The 23266-nt window shown below is 36.9% G+C and overlaps 1 protein-coding gene across 1 annotated transcript in view; it reads right to left on the reverse strand.

The window, feature by feature from the left end:
* Nucleotides 1–23266, reverse strand: part of fmn2b (formin 2b) — an 89460-nt gene that overhangs the window by 50448 nt on the left and 15746 nt on the right. Inside the window, exons 4-8 of the mRNA XM_088933775.1 lie at nt 20053–20203; nt 18179–18240; nt 13547–14628; nt 12816–12960; nt 2487–2574 (exon numbers count right to left, since the gene is read on the reverse strand). Coding sequence (XP_088789901.1) covers nt 2487–2574; nt 12816–12960; nt 13547–14628; nt 18179–18240; nt 20053–20203 — 1528 coding nt within the window. The remainder of the gene's footprint in view (nt 1–2486; nt 2575–12815; nt 12961–13546; nt 14629–18178; nt 18241–20052; nt 20204–23266) is intronic.

The raw sequence follows: 23266 nt of genomic DNA on the forward strand, positions 1-23266 counted from the left end.
TAGTAAGCAGTTAGATATTTTATGCATCATACCAAATTGTGAGTGAATGGCAGTTAATAATCAGTTTTCTAAAAATAAGAATGAAAAACAATGTAAGATCATTACCACAAACCCAAAAGAGCGGTTTCTCTATTGCCAGATGGGTCAGTCCTATTTAGACTGTCAACATGATTGATTAACATTAAAGCCACTTCAGAAGAACCTTAAAGGTCAAGGATAGAAGTCAGAAGTTGACCTATAACTTCCTATTCTGACCATCTGCCAGGTGGATGGTCATCAGCCTCTGAACTGTTGCACAATTATTATATATGTTCTGGGATGCACTGCTATATGTATTACAGTAAGTTATGTACAGTATCATGTACTGTAGGTACTACAAACTATTTGGCATTACTGTACTCACCAACAACGCACGTTTTACCACATGGACAACAAAGTGCCCAGTAGGACAGACTGCTAATCCATTTCTGTTGTGCTGTCAGTGCTATTGGCTATTTTAAAAACGGGTTACCCAAGGGAATCATTTCTTCATGTTATTTTCACAGTATAAACCTTTTCTTGGAAAAGATCCCTGGAAGATTTAAAAGTGAACATGTAGCAGCTGTACTGCAGCAAGTTATTAGGTTTGCTGCTAGTCCTGATCATTTGAGCCAATGACAACTTTCGTAATCATCTGCAGGTTCGGAATAGTAACAGAAACAAAAATCACCTGTTTCTGCATTTTATTTTATATATCCTATTATGAGGTTTAATGACAAGCTCTGCTCATGAAATGTAATCATTTTTTTTCCACTAATGCTTAAATGCAAAATTTAAATATCTTAAGTAAATACCACTGCATTTCAATGTGCAAACATCCTGTCAAATGAAAGACCTCTCAATACCCAAGAGCTCGAATTGGATATTAATGACAGCGTTGCGTCAACAAATGATGTACTGTACATTAAAATATACTGGCAGTTACCCACATTTGCATCCCATTTCAGAACTTTTAAAATAAAATGAAACCAGATTTCTAAATCATAACCAAGTATTCTGTGGACAGAAAATGAAGTATAGGACACGGAGAAGAAGCAGCATTCATACCACTATCAGTGACGAACCAATATGAATATGAAAGAAAGACCTAATAACACCTAACAAGAAGGAAACAGCAGTATCCTAAATTTCAACCTGGAGCCACTATCCACCTATTGTACATGATACAGAAACATTCAGAGGAAGCAAACTGACTGAAGGAGGACATTTTTTAAAAATTGTCTTAATTCAAATCTGAGAGACATTTATGCGTGCATGATTTACTCTGCATCAATTAGGTTAGCCATTGAGTAAGAATAAGATTAATACAGAGCTTGTTTAAAACAAATACTGCAGAGCCCATGATGGGTGGCGTTCTACTAGTGAAGGATGGTGCCCGGATCTTAGGCTGGTTACTATAGCCTTGACGTCACTAGTTTGAGCCTGCGCAGTGATCTTGGTGTGAGAGATGCCACTGTATTCGGCGTTAGCTATCCTGTTAAGGCACTGTGGTGCTTGTAGTGTGATAGAAGAGCTGCTCTGGCAGATAGGTGCGTCAGAAGACCAAGCACGGGATCCTCCCTGCACTTATTAACGTTGATTCTTTCTAACCTCGAAATATAAAAATAATGTTGTCGTTCCCCTTTAAAGGGTAGTATTTAGATCAAAGGTTACACTTAAACTACACAATGCACTGGTAAGACCTAAGCTAGAGTAGTGAATATACAGTAATTCTGGTTACCAGGATACCAAAAATATTACATTTAGATAAATTCCTGGTATCAAAGCAATACCCTATATGAACCCTTTAATTCTTAAACATAAAAGACGGAGGGGACTCTATTCATGTACTCCTCAAAAGCATTGACAAATTTAACTCAACGGACTTCTGCAGAATTAACATTGAAACACAAATAATAGGACAAATGGAAACTACAGTATGCGTTAGTGAATTTAATATGGGGAAAGGAGGTATTTCTTTAAACAGAAGGATGCAAGAGAAAGAAACAAGCTGCCAGCCCATGTTCTTGAAGCTGGGATCCAGCTGTTTCTTGAAGGAAGCAGAGCAAGACCACTGAATCTATTACCTGAGAAAAACCTGAAGAACGCCAGAACATCATATGAACTCCTCTCATCTGCAACAATGCTTATATTCTAATTACCCTTTAAAGACTTGGAAAGACATCAGTCATACATGATGCAAGTAGTGTAGCTTTTCTCCAATGAGGGATGGAAGAGTTTCACAACTGAAGGCTGGTGCTGAATTTTATGTATTATGTATAAAAGGTTAAAGGCCTAAAAAAAGCAAACAGCATGCATAACTTAAACTAAAGGCAGGACTCTATTTGCTTTGTCCTTGCCTGATATACGTAACTGTCTTTTCAACCCATTGCTCTAAAAGACAACCAATATCAGGTGTACTATACATACCAAATGTTGACTGAAGCAAAGGTGCAGATTGGTCTTACCTTGCTGGATATCCTTCATATCTAAGTGAAGGCTAGACATCAGGATTCCCACTGCCTGCGACCTTTTGTTGTTTAACAGCTTCACAACCTACAAAAATGATAGTGACATTGTTTTTTTTAATATCGTTTTCTACATCAGCAGATGTCAGATACTTCTAATATAAAACACTGAATAAATATACAGTAATCCGATTTACCAATATTTTAGAATTTACAGTATGGCAGCAGAATTTCCGTCTAAAACAAAAGTGTAGGGAGTTATTCTTACCAATTACTCTTCAGTTTCAGTATAGAAAGTATCGATGCATACAGCATACTACTCTTCTAGCTGCTACTGAGTCAAAACATGTTTCAGAGACAGGCCTCCACAAGGACTCAAAGCTAGATTTATGGAGAGAGATATAAACATACTACATTTTAAACATCTGTACAAAATGTTTCTGCAAGGATGATGCAAGAACTCTGCTGTCAACAGAGAACACTGGTGCTCACAAATGGTTGCCATCAATAGCCTTAATACCTCTCAGATTTCACATGGTGGGTCATTTGCCTCATACCAAATAAAAAAAAATATTCAGTACATCCCCAGACAATGGGGTAAAGTACAGAATCTTTAACTTGAGCACAGTCTTTGTCACAAACTCTCAGTATGTGCAAAAAATGTCCCAACTTGTCTTTTAGAACAGAATGTATTTGTGCAGTACATCTTTGTTTTTGTTTTTTTGGTGCACAGAATTGAGGCTAATTCTTCCACAGTTAAAAAGAACAAAGTTATAATAATGCACCAGAAGAATTACATTGATTATAAAAGGGTGTTCAGTGGGGGGGAAAAAAAAAATCAACTGACTAAAAAAACCTTTTTTTGAAATTTTAGTTACCCAGAAACCTTTTTTGACAAGGATTTGGGAAAACTTAAAAACAATACTAGGAATAAATAAATAAAAGTGAGCACTCTCTGTCTACAGTACAAGCTGCTGTGTAATTCTCTCAACTACTCTGTGATTAAACAATTAGCTTCACAGGGCTTTAAATACAGACCAGAATCGCCTGTTTAAACATTCTAGCCTGGGTCACAGTACAACAAAAACAAACCTTTGCAGAATGGTCTACTTTAAGAAAACAGCAAATATTTTGCTTGAGTTTATCTAAATCATTCTTCAATTGGAGAGTTCTTGCTGCATATTTAGAAGACGGCCTCAGCAACTTTAGCCAAAGTGACCTTTTCTCAGAAAATTTGATTAATGATCTGACGCAAAGGAACATTTTTATGGAAATTGACAGCGATTGGCCGAAAATACTGAAAACCCAAAAAAGAAAATCACACCTACAGTATGCCACAAGTGAGCCAAATGTGCTGCTCTTGTTTGTAACTTACAGTATAGGCCTTCTTATAGTTTTGTAGGGAGATTTAGATAAGGAAATGTGTTTTGGAAACTCTGCGAGTTGCTCCCCCTGATACAGACTTTCTTCCAGTGAATTATAGCAATAAAAGTGTTTGAAAATATGCACAATTAACTTTTTAAAAGTGAAATTCAGAATGCTCCTTGGAAAGCTCAACCATAAAGCAGCTTGTCACACTATTCTTTCTATATTTATGGGAAAATAAAGTTTGTGGATATTCATCTTGCTCAATACCAGCATATGAAGACTTAATGACAGTAAATAGTGGTTTTGAGTACATTTTGTTGTTGTTCAGTACACTAAAAACAAACTGTAAATTTTCAACATGTTACTCAAGTTTAGACTGAATTTAAACCACAAATGTTACAAAAATGTAAACAACACATCTAATTCAATTTCTTTATACTGTAGTGTTTTGTAACTTACACTGGGGCTTCTTAATACTAATAAGAATGGTTCATATTCTGAAGTATATTTTAATTACCACGATTTTCCAGTGCTTTTCACTCTGTGGCTTGATAGTGTAGTGTGACTGAATAAATAGGACATCTTTACTGAACCCACCAAATATTACTCCTGCATCCCTGGTTCCCCGAAAGAGAAGAGTAACCTTGGGTCACCTTTCCAGCCTGGTCAATGAGCACAACACATGTGAGACCTCAATCCCATCAGGAGACGGTACTGATGGGACACCAATCTACTGACTGGCCCATCAGTGGAAATGCTCAGGTCTCCATCCTAGAGATGGCAAGGTCCTATTGGTTAGTGGCTTTTCTTTTATTTCAGAGAACCCAGATTACAGCAGCAATGTAACATTTGGTGGGCTTAGCACAACTGGCACCACATACTGTACAGAGCAAGCTCCCAAGACTAGTTTGCACTGTCTAGGAGTCGCACACACAACCTTCTCATTGATAAGGATACTGCAGGATCTTACCTTGACTCAAAATGTACTTGACTGTTGATCATGCACAGATACAGTACATGAGCCTTTGCTATTGTCAGTTTTACCTAGGTGGTATACTGGCACATCATTTCATACTGGCATCTTTTCACAGCTGTAATGCATTACCCACCTTTTGTCAGTTATTTAAGCAGCCTGTTAGAGTGTCCTCATGCACATTTACATCAATCATATTCACAAATAAGCAAGTGGTTCATTTACTGACACTGTGCCTGCCAGAGCCACCTAGTGGTTACCTGGAACGGCAACAGTTTTATTTCTCCTGTTTGCCTTTTTTTTTTTTGCTTTTCTAGCTCTGCTCAAGTTGAATCTGCTACACCAGCAAAGTTCAGAAAAAATCTCACCTGGTAGCAGTGACAGAAATGATTAATTCTGGTTTTATAAACCAGTACAATACATATACTGTATACAGTATACACAGGAAAAACAAATATGGCTTACTGAAAAATAACCTTTATTGATTCATGTGTGGAATCACTTAAAGATGTGTCATATTTTCTCATGACAGTATTACTATACTAATTTCACATAAAGAAAATCAAAATGGAAAATTCAGATTGTAGTTTAAATTGTCCTAAAACTGTTTATTTTGAATAACAGGAAGCACTATTCATCAAGACACCCAACAGCTGCTAAGCAACATTTGAACTGGAGACAGAAGCAGAAAAGCATTCTTGGCTATAAAGCAAACCTCTAAAATTGTCTTATAAGTGGTTGCTGGGAATTTGTGTTTAAGCATTTCTTCTAGTCCCTAGCGATTTTCAGTTGATAATCCAGTTGCACAAGACATTTTCACACATAAGAGACAAATCATCACTTTGACAGTAAGGCCTACTGTGGTTTGCAGCTCAAGAAATTAAAAATATATTTTTCATTAGACAAGACTGTTCAAAAAAACAAATGCTGATGAACTATCGTGTGAAATGTACTTTACGGAGTATGCCAGAAAATGTTTTACCTGGAAAAGTTTAAAATGACCTGAGAACCCTTAGCACTTAAACCTTTTTGTACAAGCTCATTCAAAAGAGTTAGCCTTTCAATTTAGATTAAAAACCAACGTACAAATTAAAAAGGAGTCTGTCAAACACAGTACACTTCGATAAACTGTTAAGTACTTTATGCATCAATAACAGAAGTTAAGGTAAGACACTCGTGTCACTCAAAAGTATGGAAGAACTCATTCTCATCTAATTTTCCATTAAGTTACTTAATTCCAAGTTTTTCTATTCGTCTATTATAAGCAAGGCATTTATGCAACAACAACCCACAGACAATCTTGCATCTTCTCTAGCATAGGGTGCTATCCCAGGCTATATACCAGTCCTGAGGCAGGGCATACACACACTGACAGACAGCTTACACACACCGGGTACCCAAGCCACCAGGTCATGAAAAGTACAGTAAAAGGAAACTGAAGCACCCAGCAAACAGCCACAAAAACACAAGGGGAAAATTCAGATTCTGCACAGAAGGCGCCCCAGGCGGAAATTCTACTCAGGAGGTATAAGATAACAATACCAATACCAACAGTTGCAATGCTGCTTTAGGAAGATTTTCTCCAATTAAAAAGTGTTATTTTTAAATTAGAACACTTATTATTAGTGACATATTTGTGAGTTAGGTCGTGCACTGAGAAAAGGATTTGCATTTTAATGCAATAGTATTTCAAATATGGTTAAAGTATGTTCAATTTGTTCCAGCATAGTTCTTTGCTGATACCCCACAGTGGCCAAAACAGATCTAAACAAGACATGACATTTTCCTTTTTGCTATCAGTGATAATCAGAAACTATCCTAAAAGACAATTTGTTCTCCATTAGACAATAAAAACAATAGAATAAACAAACAAGATATTTTTCAGAACAGTAATTCAGTACAAATGTTTCCAAATTATTGCCTGGAGCAATGCTGTAGTGTTTTGCTTCTTTGATCAGCTACATTTATAATACAGAGTGAAGACAGAGCGGCTGGAACAGTTGATTAAAAATTACAAAAAATATCAAAATTGTTGAAAAAAAACCTCCCGACTAAAGAAAGCAAACTAGCTTGAAGGCAAAGCTCACTTCAAGTCAATTCCACAAACAGAATAATTCCAGATGAAAAATATGCATTCATAAAAGAGTGCGTTAAATTAAGATCAGACACCATGTTTTAAGAATTTGATAAAGATCACATTTAATGCATAATTCAAGTTATTCCACTATCTTGAGGGACCTTTGCTTCTGTGAGATAAAACGAAAGACTAAAAACCCTTTATGCCTCAAGTCTCAAAATCCACTGACTCTTCTAAAATTGGCTCTAGACAGCTAGGGTTACCTTCATGGTAACAGTGAACAGCAAAGAAATACAATTTTGGATGAGATGATCTCAAAAACATTCCTCAAATCCATCCAGTTTTGCACCATAAAAAAATGCACATGATTAGGGGCTTCTGTTGTTCTTGGCTTGGTTGAGTGGAACTTAAGTTCATTTTCAGAGCATCCCAAATCATTTAGAGCTTGATTAAAAGACAAACACCTCTGGGATGTCTCTGTGAAATTCCAATGTGGAAACACTTTATTTGCCTATAAACCACAATACTCCTAAGAACATGAGCACTGACTTTTCTCATTCACCAAAATAATTTTAGAAAAAGGATGTCAAATGAGCCATTTGTCATGTCAAAAAATTTGCAAAACTCAGAATTGCAGGTTAAAATAAGTTCTAGAGTCTTTCTTGATGGCCTGTTGATTTCAAATGATCTGATGTATGAAAAAGACCACAACCTGGCATTAGGCAGCCAATAAGTAGAACCAGCTGGGAGAAGTCTGACATAGATGTACATTTCACAACATTTAGGGAACAGCACCATTACTTAAGATTTGGATGGGATGGATTTAAGGCCATTCGTCTCCTGCTGACAGGAATCCTGCTGCGAGTCTACATCCTCAAAGCACCGTATTCTCCAGAGTTGGTCTGTGTTCTAACATGATGAGCCAAACAATATTTCTTTGAAGAAACTTTTCCAGGAGGAGTGGAGAACAAATTTCAAATGGGGGGGGGGGGGGGGGGAATCAAAAACTAGATGTTCGTTTTTTCACTTCAATTATATGTCACTTCATAAGAAAAATGAGAGCATGCCACTTTTATAGGGCTGTTTCCTTGTTTTAAAATTGAAATCATATGATCGCTTTTTAAGCACTCTGAAGCAACATTTGTCACACTGCTGAATGAATGCTTTACTATCAGACCATAAACTGAAATATCTAGAAACCCCACCACTCCATCACTCATGCAAACACGTACGATTGTGTGACATCGAGGTGCCCAGTACACCATTCCAAAAATTTATTTAATCTCTCGAAACCATTACCTGGAAAGAAAAGATTCTGGTGTTCTCTGAGTGCACATACAGGTGCAGGTAAGTGGGTGTTAAAACAACTCACTTGTCCCTTATTACAACATAGATTAAAAACAAGAAAATGCACATGATTTTTTGAAAAGATACATGGTATAAAAATCTTATGAAAACCACATGCCGGTATTAGGTATTTAATTTTCAATCAAGATTTATTCATTTATTATTTTTCAAGATCCTATTATCAATTGCATTATTACTATTTCAACCTGCAAAAGGTTTATCAGGAGTGTTTATACGAGATTAATAGAATTGTTTTGAAGACTCGCCTGTTGTGTAGAAAAGAAATGTGAAACCGATTAAGTGACCACACAATGAGCTAATTACATAACTGCCAATGAATGAAAATGAATTCTCTATAAAAGCCTGCCTCCTCGATTACTAAAGATCTCATCACACTGTTCAAAAGAATAGGCCTTACCACCTCCAGCATCCTGGCTAAATGTTCTCTTAGGCTGGCATAACATGGCCTACCTGGATTCTACTGTCAAAATAATTCCTTTGCAAATGCAAGCAATGCATTATGTGTATTGTGAAATACTTATATCGATGTTAGAAGAGGTTAATGGAGAGAAAACTATTACAACTGAACATAAGACTGGGCTGGGAGAAATAATGAAGATAGAGTAAGTTCCAGTACAGTCAGCAAAACTGTAGATTTTGCAGACAACACAAAAATAGGGTAGCAAACACAAACAGAAAAGTTATTACGAAACCCAAAATATCGCCTTAACATGGTCCGACATTCAGGAAACATGAACAGACGTTAAAATACACCATGGGAGTAACTAAGCTAGAGAATGCAGCTTTTGAAAATTTCGTTTATTTTTGTGGAATCCCCATTTAACCAGGTTATGTGGTAAAGCTATAGAAGCCAAAAGAATGCTAGGATTTACTGTAAAGTATAGAATTTAAGACTTGTTAAAATTACACAATGCATTAATAGACTATCATGTACTGTACATGTTTGTTTGCTATTTTGTTTTTAATAGAGCATAGCTGTAATGGAATCAGTCCAATAGACAACATGGTTCATTTTTGGCCCTAAAAGGTATGCATGTTACATAGACATGTTAGCCTTCAACAAAGGAGTGTGTGATTGGACTTGTTTCAAATATTCAAAATCCTTAAAGGAGCTGACAAAGTAGATGAAACAAATGAAACCAAAGTTTTGTTCGAAGTGGGTTTAAGACAGAATAGGAAGCAATATGTTTCACAAAGGGCGTTTGGAGAAATCCTGACAATATTGAAGCTGATACCTGAACGTTCTTTAAAAAACATCTGAATGAGATACAGTACTTGTATCAATTGCATACCATTAACCAAAAAAGCCAAATGGTTGGTACTGTAGCCGCTTGTGATCTCTCTTACGTCACTGATCTTGCTTGTAACCTTTATGTTCGGATATAAACCTCATTGGAATCTTAAAGCTTCAGGGATATTTAGCACAACATGAGAAACTTAGGATGGCAGAGCACAGCAAAAATGAAGCAAACTGACATTTTTAACGTTCCTAAACAAAATGAATGAACAGGTTACACTAAGAAACAAGCTCAAAGAAAGCAAAAATGAATAATGAATCACAAATGGCAGCATTACAAAATACATCCAAATCAACTTAAAATCAGTATTTTGTTTTATGTTAACTAAGGAATATGCTAAAGCTGTTTAACAGCTGTGGATTCCCACAAGGAAAATACAGCTGTACATCTGGAACAGAGTTGGATTGAGACAGCTTACATGGTATTAATAGTGACAAGTAAACTGGGAGAAATCTCAGCAATGGTAACAGGACAGTTTAACAATCCATCTTGTTTAATTTCTATTCAGAAGCAGTACATTATTCTTACTGAAAATTTTAAGAGCTGCAGGAACATAATGATAACCTCCATCTTCAACATGTTTCTTCAATATTACATGCTTTCTAAAACTCTACTTATCTGACAATGAAACCTCTTTTCTGGGAAAGGAAAACTGATTAATCCTAGCAAGCAGTAGCTTTATGAATTAACTAGTTCAAGTTATGGAAGCTCATTTATATTATGTAACTCCATGAAATTATTTTGAATTGCAGAAGTAAGGCCTTCAAAGCCTTTATCTTAAATCAACTAGACATCTTTACCTCCTAGGGTGAATTTGTGTTAAACTGAATGATACATTTCCGTCAGACAATTTTCATAACATTTCAAGACTGTGATGGAGTTAAGGTAAAATATTGTTACAGCTTTGGGTGACTTGAGAAGCGTCTCTTAAGATTTTAGATAAAGTTTGTGACACTGGGAAGACTAAGTGTTTCTAACTTCAAAGCAGAGAGGATGTTTGCTGCGGTCTGAGGGGTCCCTTGAGCAGAAACAATAGTAAAGTTTATCTTAGTATGCCTAGGCAAGTTGTGGATTAATGATTGCAAAGGAGCAGGGCAGAAGGACACAGTGTAAGTTCACCTTAAGATCACAGAAGAGAGAAAGGAGGAGAGGCAGGAGGAAGAAGAAATGAGAGCAGAGAGAAGAGAGAGAGGACTCCAGAGGAAAGGGGAGTTGAAGCTTGCGCCAGGCGAGAGCCCCTACTTCTTGGTCATCCAAACAAAACCTGACTGGACCTCAGTATCTGAACCCTGTTAGAGAGAGCATGCTATTCTTTGTTTTTAGGGAACCGGGTTTTCTGGTACCTCAGTTAGAAACGTTTAGGGTACATTTTATGGAGAGGGATATAGGCTCCATTTATTTTGTGGCATCCAGGGTGCAGAGAAAGAGATTTAACTGCAGGTTACTTTTTATTTAGTTAGAAGGCAGCTCATGTCTTGTCTGGCCTTTGTGGGCATATTGAGAGTTTAGTGCTTAGTAGCAGTCTGGGGTTTTCTGGGTGACCAGAATGTTAGGCCTCTGAAACGCCTTGTCTGTAAATACTGTGTATAAAGTAACTTGTGTGTTGTATGTAGTGTAGTTTGCATGTTTTGTAATTATAATAAATATTTGTTTTACAGTGTGTCTGGATTATTACTCCTCTCAACAAAGCTATGCCAGAGAATAAAGACTTCACATGTCTCTAATTATACCAGCAGCTCAGGTATAGAAATCGCTTACAAGTCGGGGGTTATGAATAACTATTTCACTGATTGACTAAACCACTTGGTCAATGCCCGATTTTCACCAGTTTCGTAACAATATCAATATCAGACTTTCTGTTCATTGTCCCACTTTAACCATTACATTTCAGATTTTCAGAAAAATAGCCAAAACCTACTGTACATGTTGTAATGATTTGTCACTGAAGAAAAAGCAAAAGCAGTCATTTGAAGCCACATCTACAACATTGTTACCACAGCTACCATCTGCCTCTGTGTAACCACTGTTTACTTACCACACGAGTGACTGGCTCCCAGTTATATTGTTTTCAGGAGCAATAATACTAGACCTCATGCCACATAATTGCTGCCTGTATATCACATCCTGATATCATCAGTTATACAAGCAAGAAATACCTACAAAATGTTTCAGAGATTCTGGAATCTCCTTTTCCAGATTCTTTAGGTCATACACAACCCAGCCAGCCCAATGCAATTAGTCAGTTGGCTAAAAAACTTTAAAGCACTGCACAGACATTTACAGTACCTGCAATTTGAGTTTTGAGATTTTAGAAAAAAAACAGCATTATGTGGACCTTACTTTTGTCATACACTCTTGTCTGTTTAAGAGCAGCTCATTAGAGTATCATACACTACTAACTCTATTATGGCCTCTCAAGAACTGGAAGATGTGTTCTATTCCGTGCTCAATTTTGTTAATTGATTTTAGTTTTCTTTTTGAAGTTAACTTCTGTTTGACTATAATTAGTATTTTTTATTGTGGAATAATTCTCCACAAGGACTGTTAAAAGTATAGAAAAACAATTGGATTCCTTAATATGATATTCTTTGACAATGCAAATAAAGGACAAAATATTTATAAATATGTATTATTTATAAAGGTCTCTAAAAGATTTTTAACAATACCAAGAACATAAAAGGATAAGATTTCCTTCATAACTTCAAGGCTAGAGCAACTTTTTGTAAATGATCTTTTTGGTTACTTTAGCTATACAAGACTGTTTTATATTACTCTTTTCACTTCAATGGTAACATTTTGGCAAAAGATTAATGCAATGTAAATCACCCAATTAAAGCACTCAAAACCAATATCAGTTTACGTACTGTATTCGTGTGGATGTCACCTGGTTTTATGTAGCAATACTGTATATCCACATACACATACATTTTACTGGTCCAGTTTATATTGTCATTAGCGCAGAAGCACATTCTTTGCACCCTCCAACAGACTACCTTAATATAGTCAACATTTCTCTTTAAATATAGAAAAATTAATATAGTATCTACTATGGAAATTATAAATAGTACAATGGCCGTCTTACAGAAAAGCCCCATGCAATAATCTGCAGTCTGAAATGCTAACAGTGCAAAGATTGCAGATTCAATATTTTCCAATAACTTCATAATGTATAGTTTTTATCAGGAAGTAAGCTGTACATCATAAGACTTTTTGGTAAATCAATGTCCATAAAAAAAATAACTCACCTGCTTTGCCTTGGATTTTGTGTAGGTATCTGATAAAGGCTTCTTCTTCTCCTTAACAGCTGTTTTAGAAAACAACTCAACAAACTCATTAAAGTCTACAGATGGCTCCTCAATCTTCTCCCACACCAAAGGTCCACTTGATTCCCTTAGAAAATAAAGAACAAGAATAATAAAGATATGTCTTCATCTTTAATCCTTGTTCTACAATAATGCAGGTATTACACACAAGCAGGTGTATTCAGTTCCATAGTGCACACACCTCAAACTAAAATGTTAGAGCTACTCAAACAGTTCTCACAGATATTGCAAAAAAAACCAGAAAGATCTAAAGTGAGAAAGTCACCAAATTGTAAGAAATTTCATTCTTAAATTTCCCTTTAAAACAATTACCACAATTCAATTTCTGTCATTATCTTTTTTGAGCAATGCACTGTGTACAGTAAAAACTAAAAACAAAACTATCAAACGTTAGTGCTAGACTGGCACACGCTGTTAGTTTCAATGGGCAGATTTTGAGTGCTCTCCAAAATCATCATGAGGTTTTCGGTTTTAAGAATACTTTTCATATTACAAATGGTATGCAATATTCAACTGAAAAGGCTTAGCAGTGATCTACTGCAGGTACTGGAGGCAAACATTTGCATACTGGTTGATTTAAAAGCCTGAACATTTGTAAGCAGAGAAAGCACATTCTCACATTGTTTTCTATAGAAGTGCGTGAAAGAAATTACTTTCTTGCGTGCAGCTGAATCCTCGTCCAATACAATGGCTTCATGGGGCGCGGAGGTTCAATCATGGTCTTCCTGGACCCTCTGTCCTGGGCCATTCCCAGGGCGAACAGACCAGCTGGCAGAGGCGGGGGGAGAGAGCCGAAGGGTGGAGGAGGGGGAGGGGGCCCTGCACTGCCTGGAGCTGAAGGGGGCATCATTCCAGGTAAGGGAGGCGGAGGTGGAGGGCAAGAGCCAGGTAAAGGAGGTGGGGGAGGAGGAGGTACGAGGGCACCTGGCAATGGCGGAGGGGGTGGGGGCGGAGGTACGGCACAGCCCGGTAAGGGCGGAGGGGGTGGGGGCGGAGGTACGGCACAGCCCGGTAAGGGCGGAGGGGGTGGGGGCGGAGGTATGGCACAGCCCGGTAAGGGCGGAGGAGGTGGGGGCGGAGGTATGGCACAGCCTGGTAAGGGTGGAGGGGGTGGGGGCGGAGGTATGGCACAGCCTGGGAGTGGAGGAGGAGGTGGCACTGAGACACCAGGCAAGGGAGGAGGAGGGGGGGGAGGAGGAGGGATGGGTAGGCCAGGAAGGGGAGCAGGATAGGCCTGGATCCCACTTTGTCCTGATGCAGGAGGCAGTGAAGGCTGTTGCTGCTGTTGGCACATACAGACAAACCCCTGTGCGGTTTTTGGAGACAGAACTAAGGAGATCTCTGAGTGATATGTTGGGGCGTCAGTTCCAAGCTGTAGTTGGGGAACTGAGTCAGTCCCATTGGGAAGTACTGAAGAAGAGGATGACATTCCATCCCGTAAAGGCACTTTGAATTTAAAGCTTTCTTCCACTGGTGAAGTCTGTACTGATTTTGCTTCTAAGCTGCTAAGCATTATCTGTTCTTCAGTTTGAAGGTCAACATCACAGAAGTCTTTAAAGGCTACCTCTCCACTTCCACACTCCTGATCTTTAGTGCAAATATCCTTCTCCAGTGGTGTATATTGTTTTTCCAGCTCTGCTATTTTGGTCCTTAAATCCTCAATGGTCTGCTCCAGCTGTTGAATAACGTTCACATGCTCCTCCTTGAGTTTAACTGTTTTCAGCACAGATTCCTCCTACAAAAAAAGATGTGATTAAATGATATACTGTAACTTTGTCAGGTTTTCAAAAGCAACCAATTCAATACAATGCAAAATCTGATGAAACACGATCAAGACTAAATTTTAAAGCAACTTTGGGATACATTTTGGAGCAAAAATCAAGTTTGCAAGTATGAATACTTTTGAATGAAAAACAATCACCTGAAAAATGTGTATACTGCAGAACTAATGAAGCTACACACAAGTTTCTACATTTTCCTGAAGACTAAAAAAATCATTAAACACCTAATGAATATAGCACACTGCATCTCAACTAAGAAATACCACTGAGAGCTATTTGGTTACAAAGCTGCAGTGGATAAGTCAAAAGTAGTTCAAAAGTCTAGACTCCTGGGTTTAAGATTTGGCTCCTTTTGGAGAAACTGAGATTCCCCTTAAGTATTGGCCTACAACGATTAAGCATCAAAAGCTTCAAAGAGCCCAGACAATGAATGCAGTGGCACAAGTTCAATGCATATACCCTGGATGCATGGTTACAATCGCAATAAAATCTGTCTTCACTTTGGCTGGAAGACATTTAGGATGCTATTACAGACTGTCACGCTAAAACACAGTTTCCTTTTGTACACAAACAGTCACATATCACATTTGATGCATGTACCTGATACTGCATTTCTGCCTGAAAAGTATATAGTATCAATAGGTATCCTTTAAATTTGATGTGTGGCTGGAGATGGGGTTCTTTTTCCATTGAATATTTAAGTACTGCAAAACACATTTTTACTAATTCCAGCTGCATCTCCTACATTGCAAAAGGAATTAATAAAAACTATCAAAGAAAAAAGCTCCTTACATTGCGCCAAGGCAACCTAGAATGTCTGTAATCACTTTTTTTATTCAATTAAAACAGTATGGCCATTTTCTTCACATCAAAATACAGATGTCTGTTGTAATTTAAATATTTAATTACCCTATTTATTTTGATTGCATATAAGGGCAGAAAGATCCAAAGCCAGATCTTTTTCCCCCAAATGTGTTACCTAGAGACGCTAGGAAATTAAGACCTTTTTCCAACTGCGCCTATGCTGAAAAACTAAACAAATTATATTTACCACAGTGTCTGGAATATATTTACAAGGAAATTCCTGTTGAATCAAATTCACATTAATTTTTACTTAAATTAAACAATGCTGTTTACTACGTTGAATTCTGTGGAATTTAACAACCTCTAACTGGCATCTGTTGTTTTCAAAAAGCAATCGTTCAATTTTATTAGTTTTTTTTTCTAGCAACAGCAATGATGACATTTTGCAATCTTTCAAATATTTCTCTAGCATAACATTTATTCCCCACTGAAGCAGACACTGTAATAGAGGACATTTTGTAATGCACCAATTACAAAAACACTAGTAATAATTCTACCAAACCATGTATATACCGTATACAATGAATACTATCACCCTTTTAAACTGTCGCCATTTTTTGCAAGTCAAGACAACATTCATTTTGCATTCTGCTTTGGCTATCGCTTTGATCAAACTGTATGTACGGTATATTGATATACTGTACTGCAGATTTTATTAAAATTATTTTATGATGTAGGCATTTGGAATTTAACTATATTTTGCCTTACTACATATTCTAGTTTAATAATACATATGCTAGTTTAAAAAGGTTACATTTTTATTTCACTAAGCTGTGAAATTTGGAAAGCTGTGACTAAAAATTTTAATGCATACCTCAGACAAGAAAATTACATCAATATAAGGCAAGTTAAGAACCACATTTTTAAATTAATGAACCGCATCGCATTAGTAAAACTGAAGTTAAAATGAAAACCATAGTTTAGAAAAGGCTGAGTATTCCTGGCTACCACAATAATCAGCTGGTTTTAACTGGATTTAAAACAGATTTATTTTCTCATCCTCTCCTCACAGCTGTTACCATATATAGCTTTGCAGTCAAGCTCTCACAAAAACATTAAACCTTTTTTATTTCGTTACATATTTCAAGTATTTTTACTTTCCCAACTGCTATAATGCAATCTTTTTGACTAATAGAGGTGCAATTAATATGACTAAGTAATCATCTGTATGTTATCTGTGCAACTCCAAGTGTAATTTAAGTAACATAAAAATAGTTTAACCAGGCCACCTGCATTCATCATTAAACCACTTTTACGTTACCAATGCAGTTTTAAAGCTGTTGCTGACCCCTACTGGTATTCACCAGAAAAATTACCGCTTTAAAAATGTCTAGACTGAAGGATGCTTTAACTCATTTTGAGTTAAAATACAAATGCAATACATGTGGGTCAATCTTTAGTTGAATGGGAATGTTTTTAATTAAAGTATAACACAAACTCTTAAAACAAGTATCCTATTAACAGCATGTACTGTATAAAAATCAATCATTTTGATGAATAATCGATTCCACCATAAAACTAAGCCTACTAATTTGCAATTTTCTTTGTAGTAGGCAAATGCTTATTCAAACCAATAACTGTTCAATACACATTTAATAAGATTCTTTGTTGTGAAACTGCCTATGGGATTTGCTAAACATTAGCTAGTTTCCATTTAAAGAAATCATTTACACAAGTGATTAAGAACTCTATTGTTGAACCCTTTTGAGTATACATATTCTAAGATATTAAAAATGTCCAAAGACCACACAAGATCAATATTAACTAAAGGCTACAGAACAATGTCAAATTCATAAGCTATTTCACATTTTATTTTTCCCCTTTACCACACAAAAGTAATTTCTGAAAAATGTAATGCATTTGTTTAGTTCCTAAAGTATGCACGTCCTTCTTTGAAATGTAGTTGAAAAGGTGCAGCAGACAGCACAACCACAGAAAAACCTAAACATTTGTTTTCCAGATGTTTTGGTTCCTTCAAGTCCAGGAAAGAACTGTAATGTAAACAGTACAATGAAGCAACAAATCCTAACAGAGAAAAGGCTACATGTTCTAAGCAGAACATACCACATTACAAAAACAGTTGTTATAATTATACCAAAACATGTGCAGTATGTATCCAATAGATATTGTATATATTTTTAAATAAATAACATGCTTAATAAAAAATCTTGTATCAATGCGCAAATGGAAAGGTGGCTTAATGAGGAGAATTTCTTTCCCCATAGACATTTGGGTTTTGTTTTTTGTGATGCTGTGCCAGACAGATCACTCCAAGCCCTGGTTAGTGAAAAACAAAAAGCTAGATCTGGCATGCAACCTCTTTGGTGATAACCTAGATTCCTTTTTACCACTTCATTATTTCGCAGCACCATTCCAAGTCACCACAATATCACTGGCAAATCTGTAGAGACTGCAGCAGCACCTTTTCTTTTGGTAATGCAACTGGATTCAGTGTTCTTCGTTTTATTACAAAAGCAGATCATGTCATACAACTTTTCCCTTCCAGGGTGGACTGTATAACAGTTTGCACATTTCTAACCCTGAACCCCCATCAAAGAAATCAACATTGCAGCCCATCCTTCAGAGATCAATACAGTGTTCAACTACAGTATAAATACACACTGTGGCAGGAAAGCTCACCTGAAGCTCAAGCACTTCCTCCATTTGTTGTCTCTTCAGTCCCAGTATCACTGCTTGATGCTCTAGAACGAGGGAAAGTGAGAGTGAACCAAATGTCATTTGCACCACAAAGAAACCCAAAGTAAAACCTACTGTAGACAATGCCATGCAGAATGATTCAACCCCTTCCAATACTGTCCTGTTTTATTCATTTACAAATGTATACTATAAACTTTTTAAAATGAATATTTGTAATCAAAACTTGAATGCTCAAACTACACTAATTTATATTTTATTTACAAATTATGAGGTGTCTACATTATTTGTAATTGAACAAAATGAGACATCCATTGGAAGGAACACAATTTTGTAAGGCCTTAAAACTGGGAAAAAAAAATTCAGTTTTATAAGGCAAGTAGTGTTAGGTGGTGTACAAAATAATGCATAGAATATTGTTCATTCCCCACTGGTAAACATGCTTTTACCCATGCAATAAAATTTATATTTAAAAATTGATCAAGAGTGGTAAAGCCCTCACTAAATTTCTCAATTGTTTGCTTAAGACTCACCTGTGTGTAATTGAGCAATTGGTAAGAACAAACAAGTATCTTCTAGTCTGTCAACCCTCATGCTATTAGTTTTCATTCCACAGTGTCTTCACACAGAGTGCCTTAAGACACTCAGAAGTACAATCATTACAGTTGCCTAGGGGCAGTATATCCATATGCAAATCAATTTTAAAAAGGGAAGATAAATTTATTGCCAATATTAAAAATAAATAAGACCATTGAAGAGTGAATTCATTCAACTCCTTCCATACAATTCCAATAGCTTTTGGAAAAATTGAAAAATATTCTTCTGTCTGGAGCTGTTTGACAATGCGTATTTCTAGTATTGTTTAGATACATTTTATTCGGTTTCATTTGCACTGCAGGTACAGCTTGCTTGTTATTAAGCAATACCATCATTGGAAATGGAGATTTACACAGTAACTGTAATCACGGATTACTTGCCAGAGCATTCCAATTGAATTTTATTTGGAAGAAACTTAGGGAAGATGAGGGATAATAACTTATAATACAGTTTTTAAAGCTGACTGTAACAAATACATTCTGGTTCCACCGTTGCTCTAAGTCCTAGGGTTTTCAGGCAAAGTCAGCATTGAAACCCCAAGCTTTATTCAAACAAAAAAAAGAAATGTTGAAAATGTTGGCGCAGGGGGTGTGCTGGGAATGTCAATGCGTCTGAGCTGTGGTAGTCAGTGACTTGCTTGGCGTTGCTAGGCAACCGCACCACTTATAGGACTTCTAAATGCATATGCACAGATAAACAGAAGCTCAAGCAAACCGAGGAAAGTTTTAAGGAAAATGAAAAAATTCTCCAAACTTTTCCCATGCAGAAACCCTAAGATGCAAGCAGCACACTTTGGAAAAATGTAAATAATAAATCCAACCAATATGAACAATTACTCACCATAATCATCCTCTAAAAGTATTTTTGCATGAAGTAAGGTAAAAAGATCCAGTTAAGAAATTCACATCTTGTACCATGTTTCAGTTACATCTAAAAGATTTATACATTTAAACAAAGCTCTTAAAGCAATGAACCACTATCATAATAAAAGGATTCAATTTTTAAAACCAAAAAATGGAAAGCACACAATGTTTATAATGAATGATAGATCTTAGGATGGAGAAAACAGAATATTGTAGTATATATTTTATTTCTTTAAAGAATAAAAAAAAAAACCTACAAGCTAAAGCAAAGACCAGACTGAAACGGGTCTTTAAACGGACATTAGTTATAGTAGGAAAAAAGGGACCCAGCTGCTTTAACTCCAGAGAGCTGTGGCAAACAGACCGGGTCTGTGCACACGTACATACTAATGAACGTACCCGCTTCTGTGTACTTGAGCCCCGGTTTCTCTTCCGCTCCCGATTTCGGCGGCGGCCATAGTGCCTGGATGCGTCCTGGGACGCGGCCCTCGACGGGGTCGAAAGAGTGTGTCGGCTGACTCACAGCTGCCCAGGTGTACAGCTGGTCTTGCTGTGGGGGAAAAAAGACTTTAGGAGACATTTCCTCTTTGTCCCGAGGAAAGGGAACTGAACTGGTTTTTGTTCATTCGGGAAACGTAGCGGTAGATGGGGGTGAAACAAGGAAAGACTTGGACAGGGTCAGAAACTGTCTCACACTTAAAAACAAAAAAAAAACCTTCAGGGGCATTCACCGAATGACGGGAGAGGCATGAAAAGTGGCACAGCAGAACTCTTTTTACAGTCTTTTTACTTTTTACAGTGTATTACAGACAAGACAAACACTGGGCTGTGGGAGCACAGCAGGCAGTGAAACCGAGGTAATTCTTTCGGCAGCCGCTGCGAAATACGGCAAAGGCCATTAATGCCAACCTGTGTTGGCAAGGTGATATTGATGGTAAAGCCTAACTTGAGATGTGATCCTCCCAATGTTACAGGGACAGTGTTTTGACAAGCACTAAGGTCTCTATACACACTTTAACTTGGGATCATTGTGAAGTACTAGCCTGCTGCACCCTCTAGATATTCCCCAATCAAGCACCTGTGTGATGAGTTTGATAGACATATTAGCAACAGCTAGTGAAAAACGGACAGTCTGGCAGATTCTTTATACACTGTATTGAATTGATTAACATCCTAGTACAATGTCTCTGTCAGTCTCACCCACACTTGTGCTCAAGCTAATGGTGGACTCACCGCGTGCTGCTTGATTATACTCTGATGTACAATAAGACCCTAATCAGTCCAGACAGCAGACCCTTTCACTGAGCCATAGTATAATTTTAAAACCAGCAAACCTGCAAGTCTTTGGTATCTGCACTCTTTAACGTATCATATGCAAACTCCCAAACACACGTTTCTAACCATGCAATTGCTGTCAAACATTTTTCACATTTTCAGCCTGGAGATAAGATGGAGTGCAAAAAGGAACAGGAGCTTTAAGTTTCTAGAGACATCACAACCTCTCCTACTTATTGCACTTGACTAAATGTTCTAAAATATGCATCGCAAAAGTGATTTCAGCATATTTTTAATTTTGCTAAAAGACTAAAAAAATGATCAAATATTTTTTTCAGTTTAAAGGGCAATTAGGAATTAACATCTCAGACCAGCCACTGCACTACTAAAGATCTACAGTACAAAGGAGCTTGGGTCATTTTTAGGTGACGGACTTAGCTGAAAGTTAATACTTAAATGAATTGCTTAATAGCTTACATTATAACATGACTTTCTCCTTTTCAAGGATGAACAGTCATATGCAATCCACAGGCATGTGTCGCATACAAAACATATACAAAGTATAGTTGTGAAAAAACACACTAAGAGGGGAGGGATCAACCAGGCATGGAGAGGAAAGTTCTCTCAGCAAAATATACTACAGCAAACAAATACAGATGGATATATTCTTACAGTATTACAAAAATCATTAAACATGTTTCTCTCAGTTTAAACAGGCAAGCATTTTTGTATCACTGTTTTCAGAGAGTCTCTCATTTTACAGAATGTTTCCTTGAGGCAGACTTATGATTTCACATATACATTTGTAGTATATTAAAGGCTATAGTACTTCTCTAGAGCAAAATGTGAAAGTCTCTTTTCACTTTTCAAGCAAGTTCAGAGATTAAAATGTAAAAGCATTTATTTGAAAAAAAAAACATTACAGCCTGTAATCCAAAGTTACATTGCTAGAACCATCAAAAATGGAAAAAGAAAAAATGTCCAGCATTCAAAGCTATTTTTAATGACAATTCTCAAATTCAACACATTCTTCACATTGATTTAGGTTTCAATTGTTTAGTTCCGTGGACTGGCAAGATGCAAGATTTGGTCTTATTATTTGAATGCAGGTCAGCAACATGAAATCCAAAGCAAGTATCCCTGATTTCCGTACCTATGCAAATACTTTAAGAATGTTTAATATTGGAATGAATAACCTTGTAACCTACTTAACCAGAGCATGTTGACCCCAAAATACCATTAAAAATATATATTGTTCTTGCAATATCATTTTGATTTGTTTTAGTGTTCAAAAATTAACAATATTACATAATTTATTGTAAAAGATCAGCTTGAAGTTTAACTGCTAAGTATTTGTGAATGGGATACTTTTCTGTATGATATCACAAAGTAAAACTATGCAGAATCTATTCAATATATCCTATTGCATTATTTTCAAGACACTAATCAAAACACTAGAGTGCTTACTGTATATTTTTACTAATTTATATAGTTTTCTAAATGAAGGTGAAGGCATGAAACCATCATCAAATTAGAAACCATGGTAACCATTCATTCCCACTCACCTTATCAATCTGCGTGGACACCATAATACAAACGGACCTTTTGAACTTTAAAATACGAAAATAATAAACGCTACCTCCAAATACAAGATGCAATTGGCTAACCCCACACCTATCCAAAATTAAATTTGCATTTAAATTATATTAAATGAAGTGGAACCAGTGACTTGAGAAGAAGCAGAAATCAACTTTCTTTACCACAGACAGAGAATACTGAGGCAATCGAGGCAATGTTTACTTATTACTGCACTCATGACCATATGTATAAAAAGTTCAAATTTACACAAATTATGGCTGAAGCAAAATGCCATGACTCTCAGAAGGTAGAAGAGAGAAAGCCATTTAGACGGAGAGAGGAGGAGGAATGTCCAGGCCAAGTGTCTCCAGCCGACAAGCATGGCTGCAGTCACCACTCATTCAGATGAGCTTTACTTCTGACCAGTGGCAGCCTGAGGCATACCCGAGATGGACATTTTCCTACATCCCAGACTGCGGCAAAGACACTTGGACTTTGCTGTGGCCAGCTCTTGAACTGCAAACCATAGGGGGCAGAATGAAGGCTTCAGAGCCCACTGCACGTTGGTTTGGAGCTGAATAACCAGCAACACTTTGTGCCTGGGCATGACATACCGTACCAGCAAAAAAAGGCCAGCCAAATTGGTGTTACGTTGTGGTCAGTTCCAAGTCATGGTTTAGTCTGTTCTAGAACAACATTAAAGCAGAGGAGCAAGAGGTGCAATAAACCAGTATGAGTGAAAACCATAGTGTTGACTGAT

Source organism: Atractosteus spatula, chromosome 15, assembly GCF_055471065.1.
Source record: "Atractosteus spatula isolate fAtrSpa1 chromosome 15, fAtrSpa1.hap1, whole genome shotgun sequence".
Classification (NCBI taxonomy): Eukaryota; Metazoa; Chordata; class Actinopteri; order Semionotiformes; family Lepisosteidae; genus Atractosteus; species Atractosteus spatula.